This window comes from Monodon monoceros, unplaced genomic scaffold, assembly GCF_005190385.1.
Source record: "Monodon monoceros isolate NGI ecotype Baffin Bay Population unplaced genomic scaffold, NGI_Narwhal_1 Super_Scaffold_12, whole genome shotgun sequence".
Lineage (NCBI taxonomy): Eukaryota > Metazoa > Chordata > Mammalia > Artiodactyla > Monodontidae > Monodon > Monodon monoceros.
Window position 1 is genome coordinate 129,994,117 of NW_021703768.1, and position 18,049 is coordinate 130,012,165.

The 18,049-nt window shown below is 51.2% G+C and overlaps 1 protein-coding gene across 2 annotated transcripts in view; it reads left to right on the forward strand.

Moving 5' to 3' along the window:
- The first annotated feature begins 1,313 nt into the window (after positions 1–1,313).
- GALNT10 (polypeptide N-acetylgalactosaminyltransferase 10) overlaps positions 1,314–18,049 on the forward strand; it is a 225,299-nt gene continuing 208,563 nt past the window's right edge. For both annotated transcript variants that reach the window (XM_029216105.1, XM_029216104.1), the window contains exon 1: positions 1,314–1,516. In XM_029216105.1, coding sequence (XP_029071938.1) covers positions 1,358–1,516 — 159 coding nt within the window. In that variant the 5' untranslated portion in view covers positions 1,314–1,357. The remainder of the gene's footprint in view (positions 1,517–18,049) is intronic.

Genomic DNA, 18,049 nt, shown 5'->3' on the forward strand with positions numbered 1-18,049 from the left:
TAGCAGCTAGCCAGGCATGGGGGTCAGCGGCTGGGCTGGAGACCCAAAAGAATCAAGAGAACGCATGTGGGGATGGCAAAAAGGCAGGCAACCAAGAGGGCGCGTCGTCCCTCAGCATCAGAGAGGAAGCAATTAAGTGAAGGCCATTGTAGGAGCCACAGGCATCGCCATCGGAGGCGGGCCCTTTAGCGGTCCGTCCGCAGAGCCCAGACGGCCCGACTTCCTCAGAACCCTCACCACGGTTATAGACACATGCGCTTGTCTAATGCGATTATGTGTTTATTCTGCTCCCAGATGTCAGGGCTCGAGTCTGTTTTCATTTCATCCCGGTGCCTGGCACAGTTTGCCGAGTAGCTGAAGAGGAGATAGGAACCGACAAAAGATTTCGAGAAAGGGCTCCGTGAGCTGAGTGCCCAGAGGCACACGTAGGACTGGAGGGCATTCCAACTCCAGGGAGGCTGTATTCGCGTGAGAAAAAGTCCTGTAGAGAAGTTCCGGGTACCTCCCCGCCGGTTGGCAGGGACAACAGACAGGTGGCGGGGTGTGGGGGTACAGCACCCCCCAGTTTACAGAGGGCATTCACACCTACTGCCAGGAACTCGGAGGGAAGAAAACCAGGGCCCGCCCCACAGAACCTCGCGCGTGCAGCGCAGCCGCGGCTCCTTTTCCCGCCTGGGAACGCCGAGGCCCGGGGGGGCAAAGGAGGTCCGCAGGTCCTCTGGACCGACGCTCTGTGGGTGGGAAGTCACAGCCCTACTCCCTGGTGCGGAGTGTCCGGCCGGGCTCCAGCACGATTTGCATATCCCTGGGGAGCCCGAAAACTCTCGGCTGGAGTCCGGAGCCGAAGTGGCCGGGCGGGACTTTGGGGGTCCCTGGGAGCGCGTCCCAGCCCACACCAGTTAGCACCCAACTTGCCAACTCCCCGACTTTCGCAAAGCTCCCGCGGGCGGGGGAGCAGCGGAGGAGTGGGCCGCACCATCGCGGCTCGAGAGGGGGGAGCGGTCTGCACTGGGCCCTCGCCGCGTCCAGGCGGAGCAGAAAGAGCAGCGAGAAGGCCGCGGCTCGCGGCGTATGGCTCTCGGCAGCCGACCCCGAGGAGGCGGGGTGGGACGCGCGGCTCGGCAGGACTAGGGGACGGCGGTGTTGGCGGCGCCCACCCCCCCGCGGTGGCGGCGCGGTGGCGGAGTCCGGCTCCCCGGCCTGCAAACGGCGGAAGTGCCGCGGAGTTGGAGCGGGGCCGGCGCCGCGGTAGCTTCTCTTCGCTGAGGTACTGCCGCCGCCGGGCGGACGGGCGGACGCGCGGAGCTGGGGGCGGCGCGGCGGGGCCGGCGGGGCGCGGCGGGGCTGACCGGCCCCGATGAGGCGGAAGGAGAAGCGGCTTCTGCAGGCGTTGGCGCTGGTGCTGGCGGCCCTGGTCCTTCTGCCCAACGTGGGGCTCTGGGCGCTGTACCGCGAGCGGCAGCCCGACGGCACACCCGGGGGATCCGGAGCAGCGGTGGCCCTGGCGGCCGGACAGGTGAGTCCCCCAGTTGCCATGCAGTTGGAAACACGCTCTTCCTGAATTCACATCTGGCCTTCGGTTCCTTCCTTCATCGGCCCCTGTCTGCCTCGTTAGAGTCAGGTCCAGAGACTCCTCGGTTCTTCCCATTGTTTTAGGTGGGAAAATTGAGGCTCAGGGAAGGATAGGACTTGTCCTACGCTATTCAGAAACCGAACCAACTGATGCCCAGTGTGATGGTCTGTTTCTTACCATAGGTTACCATCCTCTTTTCTGTCCCTGTGTGGTGTCCCCTCACCTCTTCCAGCATCCCTCTCTTTTGGAGGATCCTACAGCCCTGTATCCCAGGATGACTTCTTCTGGAGATGTTGGTCCTTCTATTTGGTGTCCAGGTCTTTTCCGCTTTTCCCCCCACCTGCTGATCGCGATGTTTCCTACTCAGGTCAGCTCCTTTTCTTGTTTACCCATCTGCCCAGAGAGACACCTGGGCCTTCTTCCTCTCCACCCTCCTTCTTTCCCAGCCGTCTTTCTTTCCCAGATCCTGTGGATTCCTCGGCGGATGCAAGGATCACGCTCTCCTTGGAGCTTCAGGCCCTGGGAGATGGTGGTGGATCTCTGGTCTTTGAGGGGCCTGCTGCCTTTGACTTTCTGGGAATCCAGAAGTGGGGGCTGTGGTGGGAGAACCCTCAAATTCCCCAGAGGCTATTTGTGCCCAGTGCTCTGAGGATGGAACATCAGATGCTTCCCCTGTCCCTTCTCAGAGTACCCATGACCCCTTCTGAACTTGTCCAGGCTGATTAGGTGTTGTGTTTCTTGCAGCCAAGACTGAAATCTTGATTATTTTTGCCTCCTCTGAACTCACCTATGTACATTTGTGTGTGTGTGTGTGTGTGTGTGTTTGAGAGAGAGAGAGAGAGAGAGAGAGAGAGAGAGAGAGAGAGGAGTACATGTAGACTGCTAGCAAAAGCTCTGTCACATCACTCCTACTGTCCTAGCTCCTAGGTGCCAGTGAGGCTATATATGCATGAACTGTTTCACACAGTGGGACATTTCAGGTTCTCTTGTGGGATTTGCTCGGTCCCGTGGAAAGTGGGTAAGTTGTGCATCAGGGTTGAACTTGACTGATGGTAGGCCGGATAAGGGAAGAGGCTGACTTTGGATGGTTTTCCTTTCTCTTCCCAGGATCAGGCTGCTGTCTTGAGTACAGAGGGCTCTTTGCGACAGGGCTGACCAGTTTGAAGGCAGCCTGTCATTCTGGTAATTGTTGCAAACCATCCTGGAGGACCTGGTTAATCCTTTTGGTAGATCTACTGTTTGGAAAGTAAGGCCCCAACTCCTTTCCTAAACCCCTGGTTCAAACCCTGACAGCTGACTTCGACACCTCTCTCTTAAATTCTGTATCTATATGGGGTTTTCCTTCATGAAATCTGTTCCCACCCTGTACTAGCATCAGGGTCAGGAGTTCAGGGTTCTGTCCTCAGCTTTACTATTAACTTGCTGTGTGTGTCCTTGATCACCTCCCATCTCCCTCTCTGAGCCTCCCTTTCTCCATCTGTAAAATGTGTTTACTGGTCCACCTCCAGCTTTCTGTGATACCGTCAGTGAACCAATGTGGAGGACAATGGCCACTTCTTTTTCCTTTCCTGAGGCAGGAGCCCCTTGTAGCATCCCTAGCTGTGAGGACTCCTTACTGGACACAGCCCCAGATCAAGGGGGCATTGTCCTGCCCAAGTGCAGACTCTGCTTTGGAATAGCTGTAGCCAGTTCTGAAATAGCTCCTGACATTCTGCCTCTGCCTGGAGAAAGCCCTCGTATTTCATTTGCTGTGGATGCCAGAGAAATCCTGATTTTCATTTTCTATAGACCCAGATGTGTAGAGAGAAGGTCAAGGTTAACTGCCAGTTTAGCCTGAGCTTTCAAAGTAAATTAGTCACTTGCACAAGAGGGGATTGATGGAGTAAGGCAGCCTTTTGGGCAGAGAGAGAGGGGAGCAACAGCTGGGCACTACTCGGAGCCCTTAACTGAAATGGACAGAGAGGCTCATCTGGGAAGGTCTAGTTCTTGTTCATTTCTTTTTCTCTGGAATATCATGAAGGGGAAGAGGAGAAAGAAGTGGTAAAAGGGTTTGGTGGTGGTGGTAGGGGGTGCCAACTGATGATCCTTGCTTTAAAGAAAATATCTTAGCCTCCTGGGAGCAGTAGAATGGAGCTATTTCCCCAACGATCAGCTCTTCTAGGTGCCATAGGATTCAGCATTCATCTGCTGCCTTTCAGGAACACCCTGCCAAATTTCCACACAGCCCCTTTTTGTTTCACTCTCCTGCAGATGCATAGCACTAGGCTTCGCCTCGAGTCCTTTTGAATGTCAGCTGGCCTCAAGGGAGGAGGCTGACTTCTCAGAGTGCTGGTGTTCCATCCCTCATCCCAGAGCGCTGGAACGTGCACGTACCACATCAGGCTGCTATCTGGGGAATCTGGCATCTCCAGCACACAGAGCTTCTTTCGACAGGGCTGACCAGTTCTGAGCTCAGCTTGTCACTCCTGTAATTGTTGAGAATATCCCAGAGCACCTCATTGATCTTTCGAGTAGAAATAACTGCAGAGGCTCTGGAGGGAAGTCGGACAACAGGATTTTATCCAGATGAAAACTATATTCCTTGTGGATTTGAGAGAAGTTTCCTTGCTGGTAACATACTCACTGTTGTAGTCCTTTAACTCCGTGATTTCTCCACTGGATTAAAGAATACAGGGTTTTAAGTTCAGAGGGTTTATCGTCTGCTAGAACGTAAGTCTATGTAACTTATGCTAGTTTATGCTTAGTGTACTACTGGAGCTGGGTAGGGCAGCTGACTTGTAAAGGACACATAAAGCTTCAAGGATGTGAGCATTCCTCTGGTCGGACAGCTGGCTTCTTGGAAAGTAGCAAAACCAAGCAAGAAAAGCCAGTCTTGCAGCCACCTTCTTTTTAATTTGGGGGTTGCCTCTCATTTCTAGTCCCAATCTGCTTAACAGCTTGGTTTAATTCTCTGATCTGTTTCATATTCCAGGCTTGGGAACCGGCTATTAAAAACCCGTGTTAAAGAAATGTGACGCAGTGCCTCCCCATTTCTGAGCCATAATCTCTTGTGGAAATGACTTCATTGGATAATAGCAAGCATGCAATAGAAATTGGTGGGATAATGGAATACCAACGACTTTAATTTTCAAATATCAAGAGTTTTTCTCATTGTTTCAGAGCTGAACTTTATTCTTAGAACATCCAGAAATCAATACTTCCCTCCCCCCGCCCCATTTTTTTATTATTCCTGGTGGCAGAGCCTGACCCATCAGAAAGTTGAGTACCACAGAAATGTAGCCATGGAATGATTTGTTTAATTTTCTACAGAGGGGTTGGGATACTTTAGATTGCTAATCACTTCTCTGTCTGCTTTGCCCAACTGAAATCTGATGCCACTGGGGAAGGGTTGTTGATTTACCTGAGCAAATCCGACTTCCTGCTTTCTTTTTTCATCCTAGGCTTGCAGTTTCCTAGGGAGCCCAACTGATAAAGGTCTGGGAACAGAGGCCTGGGTTTTAGTTTATTACTCTCTTGCCCTGAACGCACTGTGTGACCTCAGGAAAGTGGTTTAAGCCCTCTGGGCCTTAGATTCTCCACCTGTGAAGTGAGAGCTTAGATTCAGAAGGAGCAAGGTAAATGTGTGTCAGAAGCGTGCTTCCCCTCCCCTGGCCAGGGCAGACGCTGCTCATCAGTCACTTTCCCTCGAAGCCCAGACTTGGCCTCTGACTGTTTCTCAACACTGCTACTCAAGTGGAGTTAATGGCATGCTGAATCTTATTTCAGTGTAGGGGATAGATACTTTGTTAGGACTTACCCAGCTCCAGCATCCTGGGGTTCTGTGGGTTTGGAAGCTTGTGTTGGAAAGGCCTGGATGGCAGAAGTGGGTTTAAACAGGCCGCCATATCTACCTTGTGATGAGACCGCTACTTAGGGATATGTTGATACTCTAATGCCTCCTCTCAGGCTGTGTTCAGCCTTTAATCTGTTGGTTCCAGTGACATGATAACGAAGAATGGAATCAGGAAGGTAAAAGCAAAGGCCCATTTAAAGGATAACCATCTTGCTTGCTAATTGTACCTTGTCCGCAGTCAGCTCTTACACAGAGATGGCATCAGGATCTCATCAGTAAAAGACACTCTGAGGCAAACTTGGCAGCCAGAAATGTGTCCCGTGGCAGCTAAATGCTCACAAGGTGTTTGCAGTGGGCTCTGTATTGTGCATATATCTGACTGTATGTCATGTATGTGTCAGAGCCAGCAAGGGAAGAGCTGATGCCCCCGATGCCCCCAGGAAGACTTAAATAATTTGATTCCTGCTTCTCAGAGAACCATTGTCCTCATGCCCAAGAAAGGAGGTAGCCTATACATGCCTGAGTTCCTGTGGCTAAGGAGTGCATCGTGGCCTCTCCTCCCAGAAATGTCTTAGAGTAGAAACCGCATCCTCTTCTAGCACATAGCTTAAGCCTTGGCACTTGGAAGACAGTCAGAGCGTGTTTGCTATAGGATCTATGCGTGTCAGAGCAGGAACGGTGCTACAAAAGTTATCTAGTCCAAGCCCCTCATGTAGTAGTTACGGAAACTGAGGCCCAGGAGAGGGGAAATCAGTTCTCAGAGGGAGGGAGGCAGACCAGAGCCCAGTTCTTCTCCAGGTTCTTGCTCTGTTTCACCATGCATGCTTTTTCCCTTCACATCCTAATATTTGATGCTTCTCTATGGTTATATCCCTCATGAGCCAAGATTATCACTCCCAGTTTTGGAGGCCAGTACGTATTGAGACCGATTATCTGCTGGAACTTACCGGGCTTTTTTGCAGATCTATTTTTGTAAATTTTCTTTCCGAATTTTTACAGTTTTAAAGCAAGTGAAATGTATTAAATTTTAAGGTGGCAATGGGATCCAGCAGGGCAATAGAGGAATTAAAAGGATGCATAGCATGTGGCACCATTACTGCTCCCCGTGGCAGACACAGCCAATCTGAGTCTAAGAGCCACCTCAGATTCTCTCAGTTGCAGTTAACAGAAGGAATTACGCCACGTAGGCTGAACTGAGTAAGGGAATATATTAACTCCTGTAACTGCAGTAGACTTCAGGTGTGGTATGATCTAGAGGTTCACATCGTAGACTGAGCCCCCAGGGTAGCAAGAAATGGTTGTAGCTCTTTCTCACCTCGTATCCACACCCAGATCCTACAGGAGAGAGTCTGCTTCTTCTGGTAGCTTCTTTATAAGAGAGTGGAAACTTGTTTCCTATAAACTGTAGCAAGACTCCTTAGGTGTTATTGGCCCAACGTGGATCTAACCATTCACACTTGTCAGCAGGATGAGCTGTGCTGATTGACCTAACCCACCCTGCAGCTAGGGGTGAGGTCAGGCCACCCAAATCATAGGAAGAGCAGTTTCCAGGAGAAAAATCTGGATGCTGTCATGGGGAGGAGGGGAAATGAAATCTAGGGATGAAGCCAACAAATGTCCACTCCAGAATCCTGCTGACACAGTGTCCCGGGCAGTCACTGCGGGGCATCAGACCCGGGCCTTGAGATAAAACCTCTCTGCCATCTTGGACTCAGTTTTAGTTACTGAACCTGCAGTCTGGAGGTCCGTATTCTCATCCCAGCTCTGCCACCCCCTGGCTGAGATGATTCACTCTGTGGGCCTCAGTGACCTCCTGGGGAAAGCCCGGGCGCAAATGCTTCCAGCACAGGGTAAGTGGAGGGTTAAGATAAGGAGCAGTTAAAAGCTGCTTTTATTTGATCTTATGAGTTCTGCTGCCGCCTTCCTTTCCCCTCACAGGTGTTCTGAGAGCTGTCCCTCTCCCCCACTCCCACACCCCCCATTCAAAGGCAGTTCATTGAAAATTTGTCTCAAGCTGAAAAAGAACTTCTGTCTCTTCAGCTTCGACTTTTTTTCTGCCTGGCCCTTCTTAGCTGGAGGAGGCGGAGTGTTCATACTTTGGAAGCTAGAGGAAGCTAAACAATTCCACTTGCTGTGGTGGGTGGGTGTGTATTTATGAGTGTGTAGCTTTCTCTCCATGTGTCTCTCTCCTCTCTCTTATCTTTGGATGGTTCCTGTTTGCTGCCCTCTGCTGAGTATAGATAGGAGAGGGAAGGGGAAAAGCAGGCCCATTTCTTCCTTCTCTTTGGTTTTGGGAGAATTCTGAGCTTCAGATGCTGAATGGTCTTCAGATTTCCTAGATGATAAAAGCCACAGTATGAAATGACACTAACAAGAAAGATGATGATGTAGATGATAAGATGGTAATGTCAATAATAATTAATAGCAGCTACCATTTATTTAGCACTTATTCTGCTAGGCATTGGACTCATAAGCCCTTTACCTGTATGTCTTGTTAAATACTCACAATTATAGACAGGTGGGAGCCAGTGAGGGAGTGGAAGCTCACAGAGGTACAGGTATTTGCCCAAGGATGGCCCAAGGATGCACAGCGTGTGGTTGTGGAGCTGGTGTTTGAGCCTGTGAGTCTCTGACCCAGCGCTGAGGCAGGAGAAAGACCCTGCTTTCCACACCGCCCCTCCACCCCTCCTGCGAGGCTGCCATGGGGGCCCAGATGTCTGCACAGAGGGGAGTGACCATTGCTCTAAGACTGAACTTCCTCGGTGAGCCCACAAGGTCATTTGTTGACCTTGAAGAGGAACCTTCACCCCACCCCTGCCGAAGCCCCATTGGCATAAGGACTCCCCAATCTCACTAGATTGAGACACTGTGGAGCAACGTGTAGGGCTTTGGCTTTGGAGCTACACTGCCTGGTTCAGGTCTCTGGCCTTGGGCGAGTCACTTGACCTCTGTGCCTAGAATTCTTGGCCTGTAAAGGCATAATGTTAACTCTATGGGGGTGGGCATTCTGAGGGTTGGATGAGTCACTGTGGGTGAGACCCTGAGTACCAGGCCTGGTACAGAAAGCGCTCAGTGAGTGTGGCAGTGCCTGGCTTAGAGTAGGGATCCATTCTTCTTGGCCTCCCTGTGGCGGAGGTAGGGAGGGATGCTTATATTGTCTCTGTCTGGAAGGTGGAGGATAGGTGGTTGGCCTCATGGCACAGGCTGCTCTTTGTACCCCACTCCCTGACTCTTTGGAATCTGAATCAATCATTGGGGGTGCCCACCTACTTCCTCCCCGAGGAGAGAACACAAATCCTCTGCATCCTTCTAGGCAATATTCTTTGCCGCTTCCAGGAAGTATTCTTTGGTCACTCTAGCCCCCAGGGGTCTCTCACCCTGCTTTAGTTCCCCTGAGCCCCTGGCTTTCTCTGCCCATTTAGACCAGAGGCCTTTCCAGGAAGGCATGGTCCTGTCTTTCTTTCTGCTTCTCCCTCCCTGCCCCGTCTGCGTGTTCTGTGAGCCTCTGGACCTCCACACATGCTGCTCCCTTGCCTCTGACACCCTTCTTCCCTGCCATCTTGCCGCTAAACCTGACTCACCCCTGCTGGGGCAGCCTGGGGTAGCGGTCTCTCCTCAGGGGTCCAGAGCCCCTTATGAAAACATGCAGTGTAGTCATCGTTTTTGATCTGTCCAGCCTGTCTGCTCCTGAAGGAACCTCCATCCCAGTCACCCTCTCTTGATTGCCCAAAGTATTTGCTGAGGGACTGAAGGAGCAGGTGAGTGAGTGAGTGATGTGTGGGTGCTCGGTGACTGCTGGCCGAGTGCAGGAAGCCTGGCCTCAGGGAATGGTTCTTCTGGAGCTGCGGGGCGCTTCGGCGTCCATGAGGAGCCTGGTAACGGTGGAGGCTCCAGGACCCGTGCCCAAGGAGACTGCTTGGGCCAGTCTGGGGTGGGCCAAGGAGCCATGTATTCAACAGATCCTATTGAGAATCCAGCAGGGAAATCTCTCCTCTCCGCCCATGTCCCCAGCTTGTCAGCACCCCCAGGAGGCAAACCTCGCCTTCCTCCCCAGGTGCTTACTCCTTTCCCCCCAGGAGCACTTGGAACATCTATTCCTGGGGAGTATGTTTAGCTGCAGCTTCCCCAAGTTGCCAGCCAGCTCTCCCCGGGGGATTCTGGTGCTTGTTAATAGTTGCACCGTGTCAAATGCAAACAGCTCGGAGTCTGGGATTGGCATCTGGGATGGGCCGTGCCTTTTGCAGATCCCTCCGCAGTGGGCCACAGGGACTCTCTGGGGCCCTAAAGCTTTGCTTTCCGCTCGTGCCGGTGATCTGTTGCCTTTCTCAGATGGGTCCTCTGCCTTCCTTGCTGTGGGGGCAAAGGTGAGATGCCCACAGAGGGGGCAGGTATTGAACTCAGGGCCTTCCCAGGAAGGGTCACATTATGGAGACCCTAGGGGCCTCTCCCTTGAGTTGGAGAGAGTGTGTGATTGGGAACTGGATCCCTGATTCCCAGGCCCAGCTCTGCCTTCTCCTAAAATGAGCACAATCAGCATTCCTTCGTCGTGTCGTGGTGATGATTAAATTACATTAAAGGTAAGAAAATGAGCAGAGAGGTTCCATGACGTATCCGGGGCCACACAGCTGGGAAGTGATGGAAATAGGGTTCCAGCCCAGGTGTCTCCCTTGAGCAGAGCCGAGCTCACAGCCCAAGGCTTCCTCCTGCTGCCTTGCCATCCTCTGACCTTGGGTGAGTCCACCCTCTTCCCCGGACGGACGTGGGAGGTTATCACTGAGAGCCCCACGAGCCTGGTTCTTGGATCCATTGTGTTGGCTCTGGAATGCTCTTCTATGAGCCGAATGCCTCAATGCAGTATTGCAGCAGGTCCCACGGGCCGCCTGGGAGCCTCACTCCTGGGCAGCTTCCCAGTTAACTGGGGCTGTATGTTTGGGCTGGTCTTGCCCTGTTACAAATGTCAGCCTCCTGGAAGAGGGAGAGGCCAGGGCTGCTGAGCAGAGGGGGCTGGCGGGGCTTTGGAGGAAGGTGGTTTCCTGAAGGGAGACAGGTTGGAAACATCTTGGCGGGGGAGTGTGTGAAAATTACTTCCTGCTGCTAAAGCACATTGTATGTGCTCAACTGAAAACTGTTATTTTTGCATGCCTCCTCCTGAGTATTGATCAGTCAGCTGCTGACAGTTCAAACGCATACCTGTGTGCATGCATCTGTGAAATAACCAGTTTCTAAATTCAGCACCTAACTTTACTGAAAAATTAGTGACTGTTTTTGGGGCACCAGGGGCTATAGTTTGAACTCCTCGTTATTTTATTGGTAATAAACCTTAATGGCTGTCTCCTTCAGATAACTTCTTTTATTACTTTATTTGACGTTTGTATTACTTAAAAAAAAAACAATAACCTTATATGGTATTTTATTGGAGGTTGCAAACTGGTGGCCTGTGGGTCACATGTAGCCCAGAGACATGTTTTGTGTGGTTCATCCAATGCTGGCCCAAAAATGGTTGGATGTCTTTATTTTTAAATGTTAGTAAGTTGTTGTCCGTACCTAAACATTGGAATATCTCACATTTTAAAAAATTATCTTTTCTGGCTTTTGGGGGAAAATGGAAAGGTCTAGCAGCTGGGCCCGGGTTACAGCATCACAGAAAGTGGCTGGATCTGTGTAGCAGCTGCCCCATCTAGACAGGCTCCGGCTCTTGAGTCGGCCGTGGCCCCTGCCACACTTTGTGATCTCAAACCTGGGTTCCTCACCCTTTCCTGTAACTGTGCTGGCCTCTGGGGACATTTGAGTTTGGGAGCCCTGCTTTATAACCTGTGTCCAGTTTGTCACTTGACAGATGAGCCAACCGAGGTTCAAAGAGCATAAGTGACAGGACAAGTTACAGAGCCAGTAAGCTGAGGCTGGTCCTTCTGACTGTAAGCCTAATGCACTTTCCAGGGGGGAAAAGGTGGTTACTTGGAAATGTAAAATATAAGCCTTAGGCTCTTGAACAGACTCACTTAAGTTTATATCTGGATGATTCCTGCTCTATGTGAGACTAAGAACCATTTGCCTTGCCTCTCTGTGTCTCTAGGGGTTCTGAATCTGAGGTCCACCCTGTCTAATATAGTTTGTTCCAACTGTGTCAGGGGCGTGTAGGTTCATTAGCAACGACGTAAGCACAGAGTCCACTTTGTTTTCTGCCTGTGCTCCTTGGCATGTCGGGGACCCCCAGTATGTACACTCCTGTTACAGGGGGAGTGTTAGGAGTCTGTGAAATGAGAGGGAAGATGGCTTTCCCAGCAGAAACGGCACATGCCTTTTGTGGGGGGCTGGGGGGGCCCTCAAAGGCATCCGGAGGGCATTTCTGGAAAAGAGCCTGTGTGAAGGCAGTTCAGCTGAATGTAGCCACCCAGGTCTCTGAGGACAGAGCCCTTTGCCAGGGCAGGAGTGGCTGCAGCTCCATCCCCTTCCCTACTGGAACCTTCCCTTAGAGGTTCCAGGTGGCTGCTGGTACGGCAGTGGGGTGTGGGAGGACAGGGCACAGTTGGCGTGGTGGCCAGTGCTGGGCTGAGACTTCCATCACTCTTTCCGCCCTGGCACCACAGAGGTACCAATAGCCTGCATTAATCATTGCACTCTTGCTGCCTTCCGTGCCTGGGGCCCATCTCATTTCTCCACTGTTATAAGTGCTCTTACTGTGGTCATTTTGCAGATGGGAAAACAGGGGCTCAGGAAGCGTTAAGTAACCTCTTGGGCCTGCAGAGCAAACAAGTGAGTGGTGAGACTCAGACTCAGATTTCTGACTCTCAAACTTTGCTTAACTGCCTCTTAACTACCACGTTTTATTGATGCCCGTGGCAAGTCATTTGACCTCCATTTCCTCATCTGTAAAGTGGGGATGATACCTTCCTGGCATGTGAGCAGAGTACAAGTTAATGGGCCTCGTCAGCTTTGAGACCTGAAACTCTTCCTGCGCGCCTCACTTTGGGCAGTTGCCAGATCTTGCCATCTGGTGTGTTCACTTTCCCACTGGGGAGGGCGGTAGGGTCTCCCCGCGGGGTCATCCCTGTGTGTCTGGAGTGTGCCTCTCCGAGCCTCCCTCCCCAGCCTGGATCCTGGCTGGGCCGCTGCTCTTCCCCTCCCCTGGCAGCGGGAGAGGCAGCCAAGAGCCCTGCCAGGGAACAATGGGGCACATTAAGAAGGCTGCCAGGTGCCAAGCCAGAGGTAGTAAAGGGACATTTCATTAGTTTTAACTAATTGTCAGGGTTTTGCTCTCTCTGTTTTTCCTCTGTAGCAGTTAAGGTGGCAAAAGGCCCTGGTGTGGATTTCCTCCCTCCGTGGTTTGTGTGGGCTCTCTTTGGCTTTGGGTGTGTGTTCGCTTCTTTCACCCCTTCTGACTCTCAGCCCTCTCTTTTCTCTGTGTGTGTCTCTCTCTCCCTCCACCCCCACTCCCTTCCTAGGTGTCTCCCCTCTGCTGTGTGTGTCTCTCTGAGCAAATATGATGAGATATGAGACTGAAGAAGCCATCCGCCTACCACTGTGGAATCCACAATTCCGAGGGACTCTTTCATCTTGCCCTGTCTCCCCCAACTGCATCCCTGCCAAATGGTCAGCCATTGTTGGCTTGAACACCTCCAGTGATGGGGAACTCATTTCCTTTAGCTGAGCAGAGTCCTAGGTAATATGCTGTGGCTCAGTGTGGCCTAAAGGATTTCTTGAGAGTCCACTACTCATCTTTGCAGGCTCCTCTCAAGTCTTTCCCTTCCCAGAAAGTCTTCTTTGACCTTCCTGTTAGAACTAATCTCTGTCTCTCGGAAATGCTTATAGAATTTAGTATGTACAGCTTCAGTGGCACGAATATTGTAGTGCTATGTTTTGCCATTTCTCTAGGCAGAGGGAAGTTATATTGAAGGAGCTTTCCTAGCAAGACAGCTGAGAGGGCTTCCAGCTGGAGAGAAGGGGTCCCAGAGAGCTGCCATTTGGGCCTAGGCTTCCTCCTGTCTCTAGAAATTCCACCCCCAAACGTGGCCAGTGTATTTTATGTATTCTTGTAACCCAGAGAATATTTTAGGCTTTGCAGGCCATATGACCTCTGCTGCAGCTCCCCAGCCCTGTCATTGTAGTGTGAAAGCAGCAGAGACAATACATAAATGAATGGGCATGCCCTGTGCCAGTAAAACTTTATCTGCAGAATCACGCGGCAGACTGGTTGGCAGGCCCTGGTTTGCTGACCCCATGTTCTGGTGGTGTTTTCCTGGTGGAGAAAATGCCTTCACTTGCTGTGCGACCTTGGGCGGGTCTTTCTCCAAGGACCACATCTCCCATGGATGAATGGACTGCTGTGGGTTGAATCGTGTCCCCCCCTGAAAAGATACGTTGAAGTTCTAACACCAGGCCCTCAGAATGTGACCATACTTGGTCATTGCCGATGTATTTGGTTAAGATGAAGACATGCTAGAGTAGCATGGTCTTGTGTGACTTAAATCATGTGTGACTGACTGGTGTCTTTGTAAGAGGAGGGACACAGTGAAGGAAGACGGCCATGTGAAGTCTGAGGCAGAGATGGAAGCTGTGCTGTGTAAACCAGGAGGCCTGGGGCGACCAGCAGCTGGAAGAGGCAAAGGCGCATCCTCCCCCAGAGGCTTTGGAGGGAGGCTGGCCTTGCCAACACCTCACTTCTGAACTTGTAGCCTCCAGAACTGTGAGACAGTAAATTTCTTTTTTTAAGCCATGTAGTTTGTGGTAATTTTTTCTGGCAGCCCTAGGAAATGAATGCATGGACCATTTTCTCATCAGATTGTTTTATGTGTGTGCATGAGTATGTTTGTATGTTGTGTTTGTGTGGAGATGGACAAAACACTGTTGGCAAAGGCAGGGATAATTGTCTTAATCTCTTCCAGCTACTTCAATTCCTTTTTAATTCATGGGAAAAATCCTCACTTCCTGTGGAGGATTAGCTTATTACCCTGCACATATGTATTCTTTAGCTAAAGCTATTCTCCTTGTTAAGAGATCAACCTCTTTCAAATTTTTTTTTTAACACTTAGCTATTAGCCTTGAATACCAATGAGTAAACACATGTTACATTCTGCCTTTTACTTAACTGCATTGTCTCTTTGTTTTTGAGTTCCCACTACAGTGGTTTCAACAATTTGTTTTTGTTCTGGGTCCCACCTCAGTTGATTTGGGGCGGGGGTCATTACTATGTGATAGGCACAGAAAACAGCCCCTGCCTTCAGAGAGCTCCTAGTCTACAGGGTACACAGTCAAGTTCACAGTGATGTGGCGCACAGGCAGAGCAGCCTAAGTACTGAGGGAGGGGTCAGCCAGGCAATGCCAGGAGGAAGAGGTCAGGAAGGACTTCTGAAAGGCAGTGACTTATAAGGTGGCCCTGAGGAAGGTTAGGAATTTAGCAAAGCACCCATACTGGGATTGGGGTCTCTCAGGTGGCAGAGTCATTGCACCTTTGGATGCCCTTTAGAGAGTCACTGCAGGGAGTGAGGGCTGTGTCATGGGGGCTCTGATTGGGAGGCTGGTCCTCAGGACACAGGGAAGCCGGGGATAGAGTTTGCACAGATGATGGCCTGATCCGAGGTGTGCCTCAGAAAGGTGGAAGTGGCAATGCAGGAGGCACCGGAGGCCGGGGCAGCAGGTTGGAGGCTATGGGAGTGGAGGGAGAATGAATCCATTCGTCCGCACACTGCACCCTGCTGTGGACCAGATGCCGTGCCAGGTAGTGAGGCCACCAAGCTGCGTGACTGTCAGCCCCTGAGCTTCAGACACTCATCATGGTAACTCCTCTGCAGGCTGCTTTGGCCAGACACGGTCTTAAGCACCTTACATACATTATTGTTCTTAATCTTCATAGCAATCCAGTGGCAAACACGCTATAAATATCCCCATTTTATAGATGAGGGCACTCGGCACCAAGGAGATGAAATATTGCACCCCAGGTCACACAGCTGGTCACTGATGGAGCTGTGGTTGGCCTGCAGGGTCTGAGCTTTCACCACCACACTTGGCTCCACGCGCCAGCCGAGTCACTCAGGATCCAGTGGGATCTCCCTCTGGTGGCCGCAGGTACGGGGTTATATGTGAGCACACAGGAGAGCCAGTTAGCCCAGATGGATGGAGGGGGGGCGGTGGGAGCAGGGAAGGCTTCCAGAAGGAGGAACTCCTGACCTAAGTCTTTGAAGGCAGGGGCAGGGCTGGGGAGGGGTGGGGAGCATAGGGATTCCCAGCAGAGGGGAAGCACAGTCAAAAACCCAGAGTGGGGAAAACCATGTGGCGTGTGCAGGGTCTCCCAGGTTCATGTTGCTGGCCCCTAAGGAGTAGAGCCAGGAGTGGGCCTGGGAGAGGCTGGGGTGTTGGTGAGGCCAGGTCCATGGGCTGGACTCCACATGGTGGTTCCCAGAGACGTAAAGGGTGTCGGGCAAAGAAATCATGTGATCAGACTTGCTCTTTGACGAGCCTGGAGGTCTAGAGTTGAAAAAGACCTAAGAAGTCATTCTGTCAACTGCTGTCAGATGTCTGCACGTGAGGCCAGGTGGGACAGAGGAGCTCCCAGGACAGCACTTGCGGGGCCTGAGCACTCCAAGCACGGGATGAGACCCAGAAGGCTCAACCTGTGGTTCAGCTGGCTTTGGGGCCTATAGTTCTATTTCATTCAACATGTCATTGATCCAGCAGATTTTGACTGAATCCTGAATGTGCCCAGGAGGGCTCTCTGCTAAGCACTTGACATTCCAGGAGGAAAGGACATGGTCTCTGTTCTTGTGCCCTTAAGGACCTGCTGGACCTCTAGGCACACAGTTCCAGGGCAGGGTTGTGAGCAGTTGGTGGAGTGGGCACGGGGCCCTGAAGGCATGATAGAGGATGCACAGTAGCCTTTGAGCTGATCTCTGTGCTGCCCCCTCTCTCCTCGCTCCCTCCCCACCTCAACCGCAGGCTTATAAGGCCACAGGTTTGTCTGGGTTTGAATCCCGGTTCTGTTCTTTACTAGCTGTGAGACTTTGGGAAAGTTATTGAATCTGTCTCCTATGTTAAAATTTTAATTTAAATCAGGATTAAATTAGTTCACGTACACAAAGCACTTGCAATAGTGCCTGGCATATAAAAAGTGGTACATAGATGCTGTTATTATGTCAGATCCAGAATCCCTTAGCCTAACCCATCTGTATGAGGAGTATTTTAGGATTCAGTTATGTTCGTCAGGGTTCTATCAGGAGAGAGAAACCACCCAGTAATCTGGACATGGAACTTTGAGTATAAAGAACTATTAACTGTGACAGGAGATTGGAGTAATGAAGGATTGGCTATTACGAAGTGAAAAGAGCTCTAAATATGTTCTAAAGAATGTGGGAATAGCAGATACAGGAGCAGCCACTAGCCCTCGGGCAGAGATAGAACAGCAAGAAGCACAACCCCGACTCCCCTCCCGTTAAGATAGAATTCCTAAGGAAGATATCCCTCCTGGGCTGAGATAGAGCTCTAAAGGAAGAGCCCGGAGATCTTGACTTTGTTGGGGAGGGAACAACTGTGCTTACTGAATGGCAGGGAAGTAGCTCTGGTGCCACTCCAGTGAAATGTGCTGGAGAAAGCTGTTTGTGGTGGGGTAAGCCGTTCTTGGTGAGGTGTCTCATGGAACACATTTAGCTACCAAACCGCCCAAGGGAGTAGGTGTTGGGGGAAGCTGCCAGCAGCTGGATGCTGCTGGTCACTGAAGCTGGATGATGGAGAAGGTGTGCTTGCTACAGGAGCCTGGACCGGAGAAGTCATCCATGCTGCCTGCCTGGCAAATACACCAAAACCAGGATGAAAAACAGAGAAACAGAAAACACTTCCTTCTGCAGTGTCTCTCTAGCATCTGCTGATCACTGTTAATATCATGTTATCTGGCAAGGGAAAAATGTTTAAAGGGCCCAGATCCATCTTCGCACAGCTGTCAAAGAAGGTGAATTTGAAGTTGAGAGGCAATAAGTTGTCGGGTGGCATAAGAATCTTTCTGAATTAGGAAAGTTAATACAGCGCACACACTGCATTGTGTAATAGCCCCAGCAGGGTCTATGGTTGCCCCCTATAATCATAACACATTTTTTTCCCTGTGGCAAAACTGTGAGAATATTCACACTAAGTGAATAAATAAAGACTATAAGTAGCCTTATGTCTGTTCAGGTCAGGTTTTGTCGTTAAATGAGTTCCAAAAAAAGCTTTTGGATTCTGAAATCAAGGCTAAGGGATTGTTGACCCATATTATTTTCACTACCTTTCTCCAAGCAGCAGCCAGAGTGGTCTTCTGGAAATATGAATCGTGCCACTGGCTCTCCTGGTGACCCATCAGTAGCTTCCTGTTGTTCTGAGATACAGACTAAACTCCACTCCAGGTCCCTCCCCACATTACCTTCCCCCTCCGCCCTCCATTCTACTGACCTGCAACAAGCCGTGCATTCTCCTGCACAGAGTCTTTCTCATCGCATGGGCGCTCTGCCAGTTACCCTACCACACACACACCCCATGCCTGCATGTGTGCAAACGGCTTGGTTAATGCTGCCCCACCCTTTAGATCTCAGCTCAGGTGTCCCAACCTCAGGGGAGCTTTCTGATCCAACACCCCCAGCACCACATGCACACCCACCAACCCTCACGCCAGTCGAGGCTTTTTT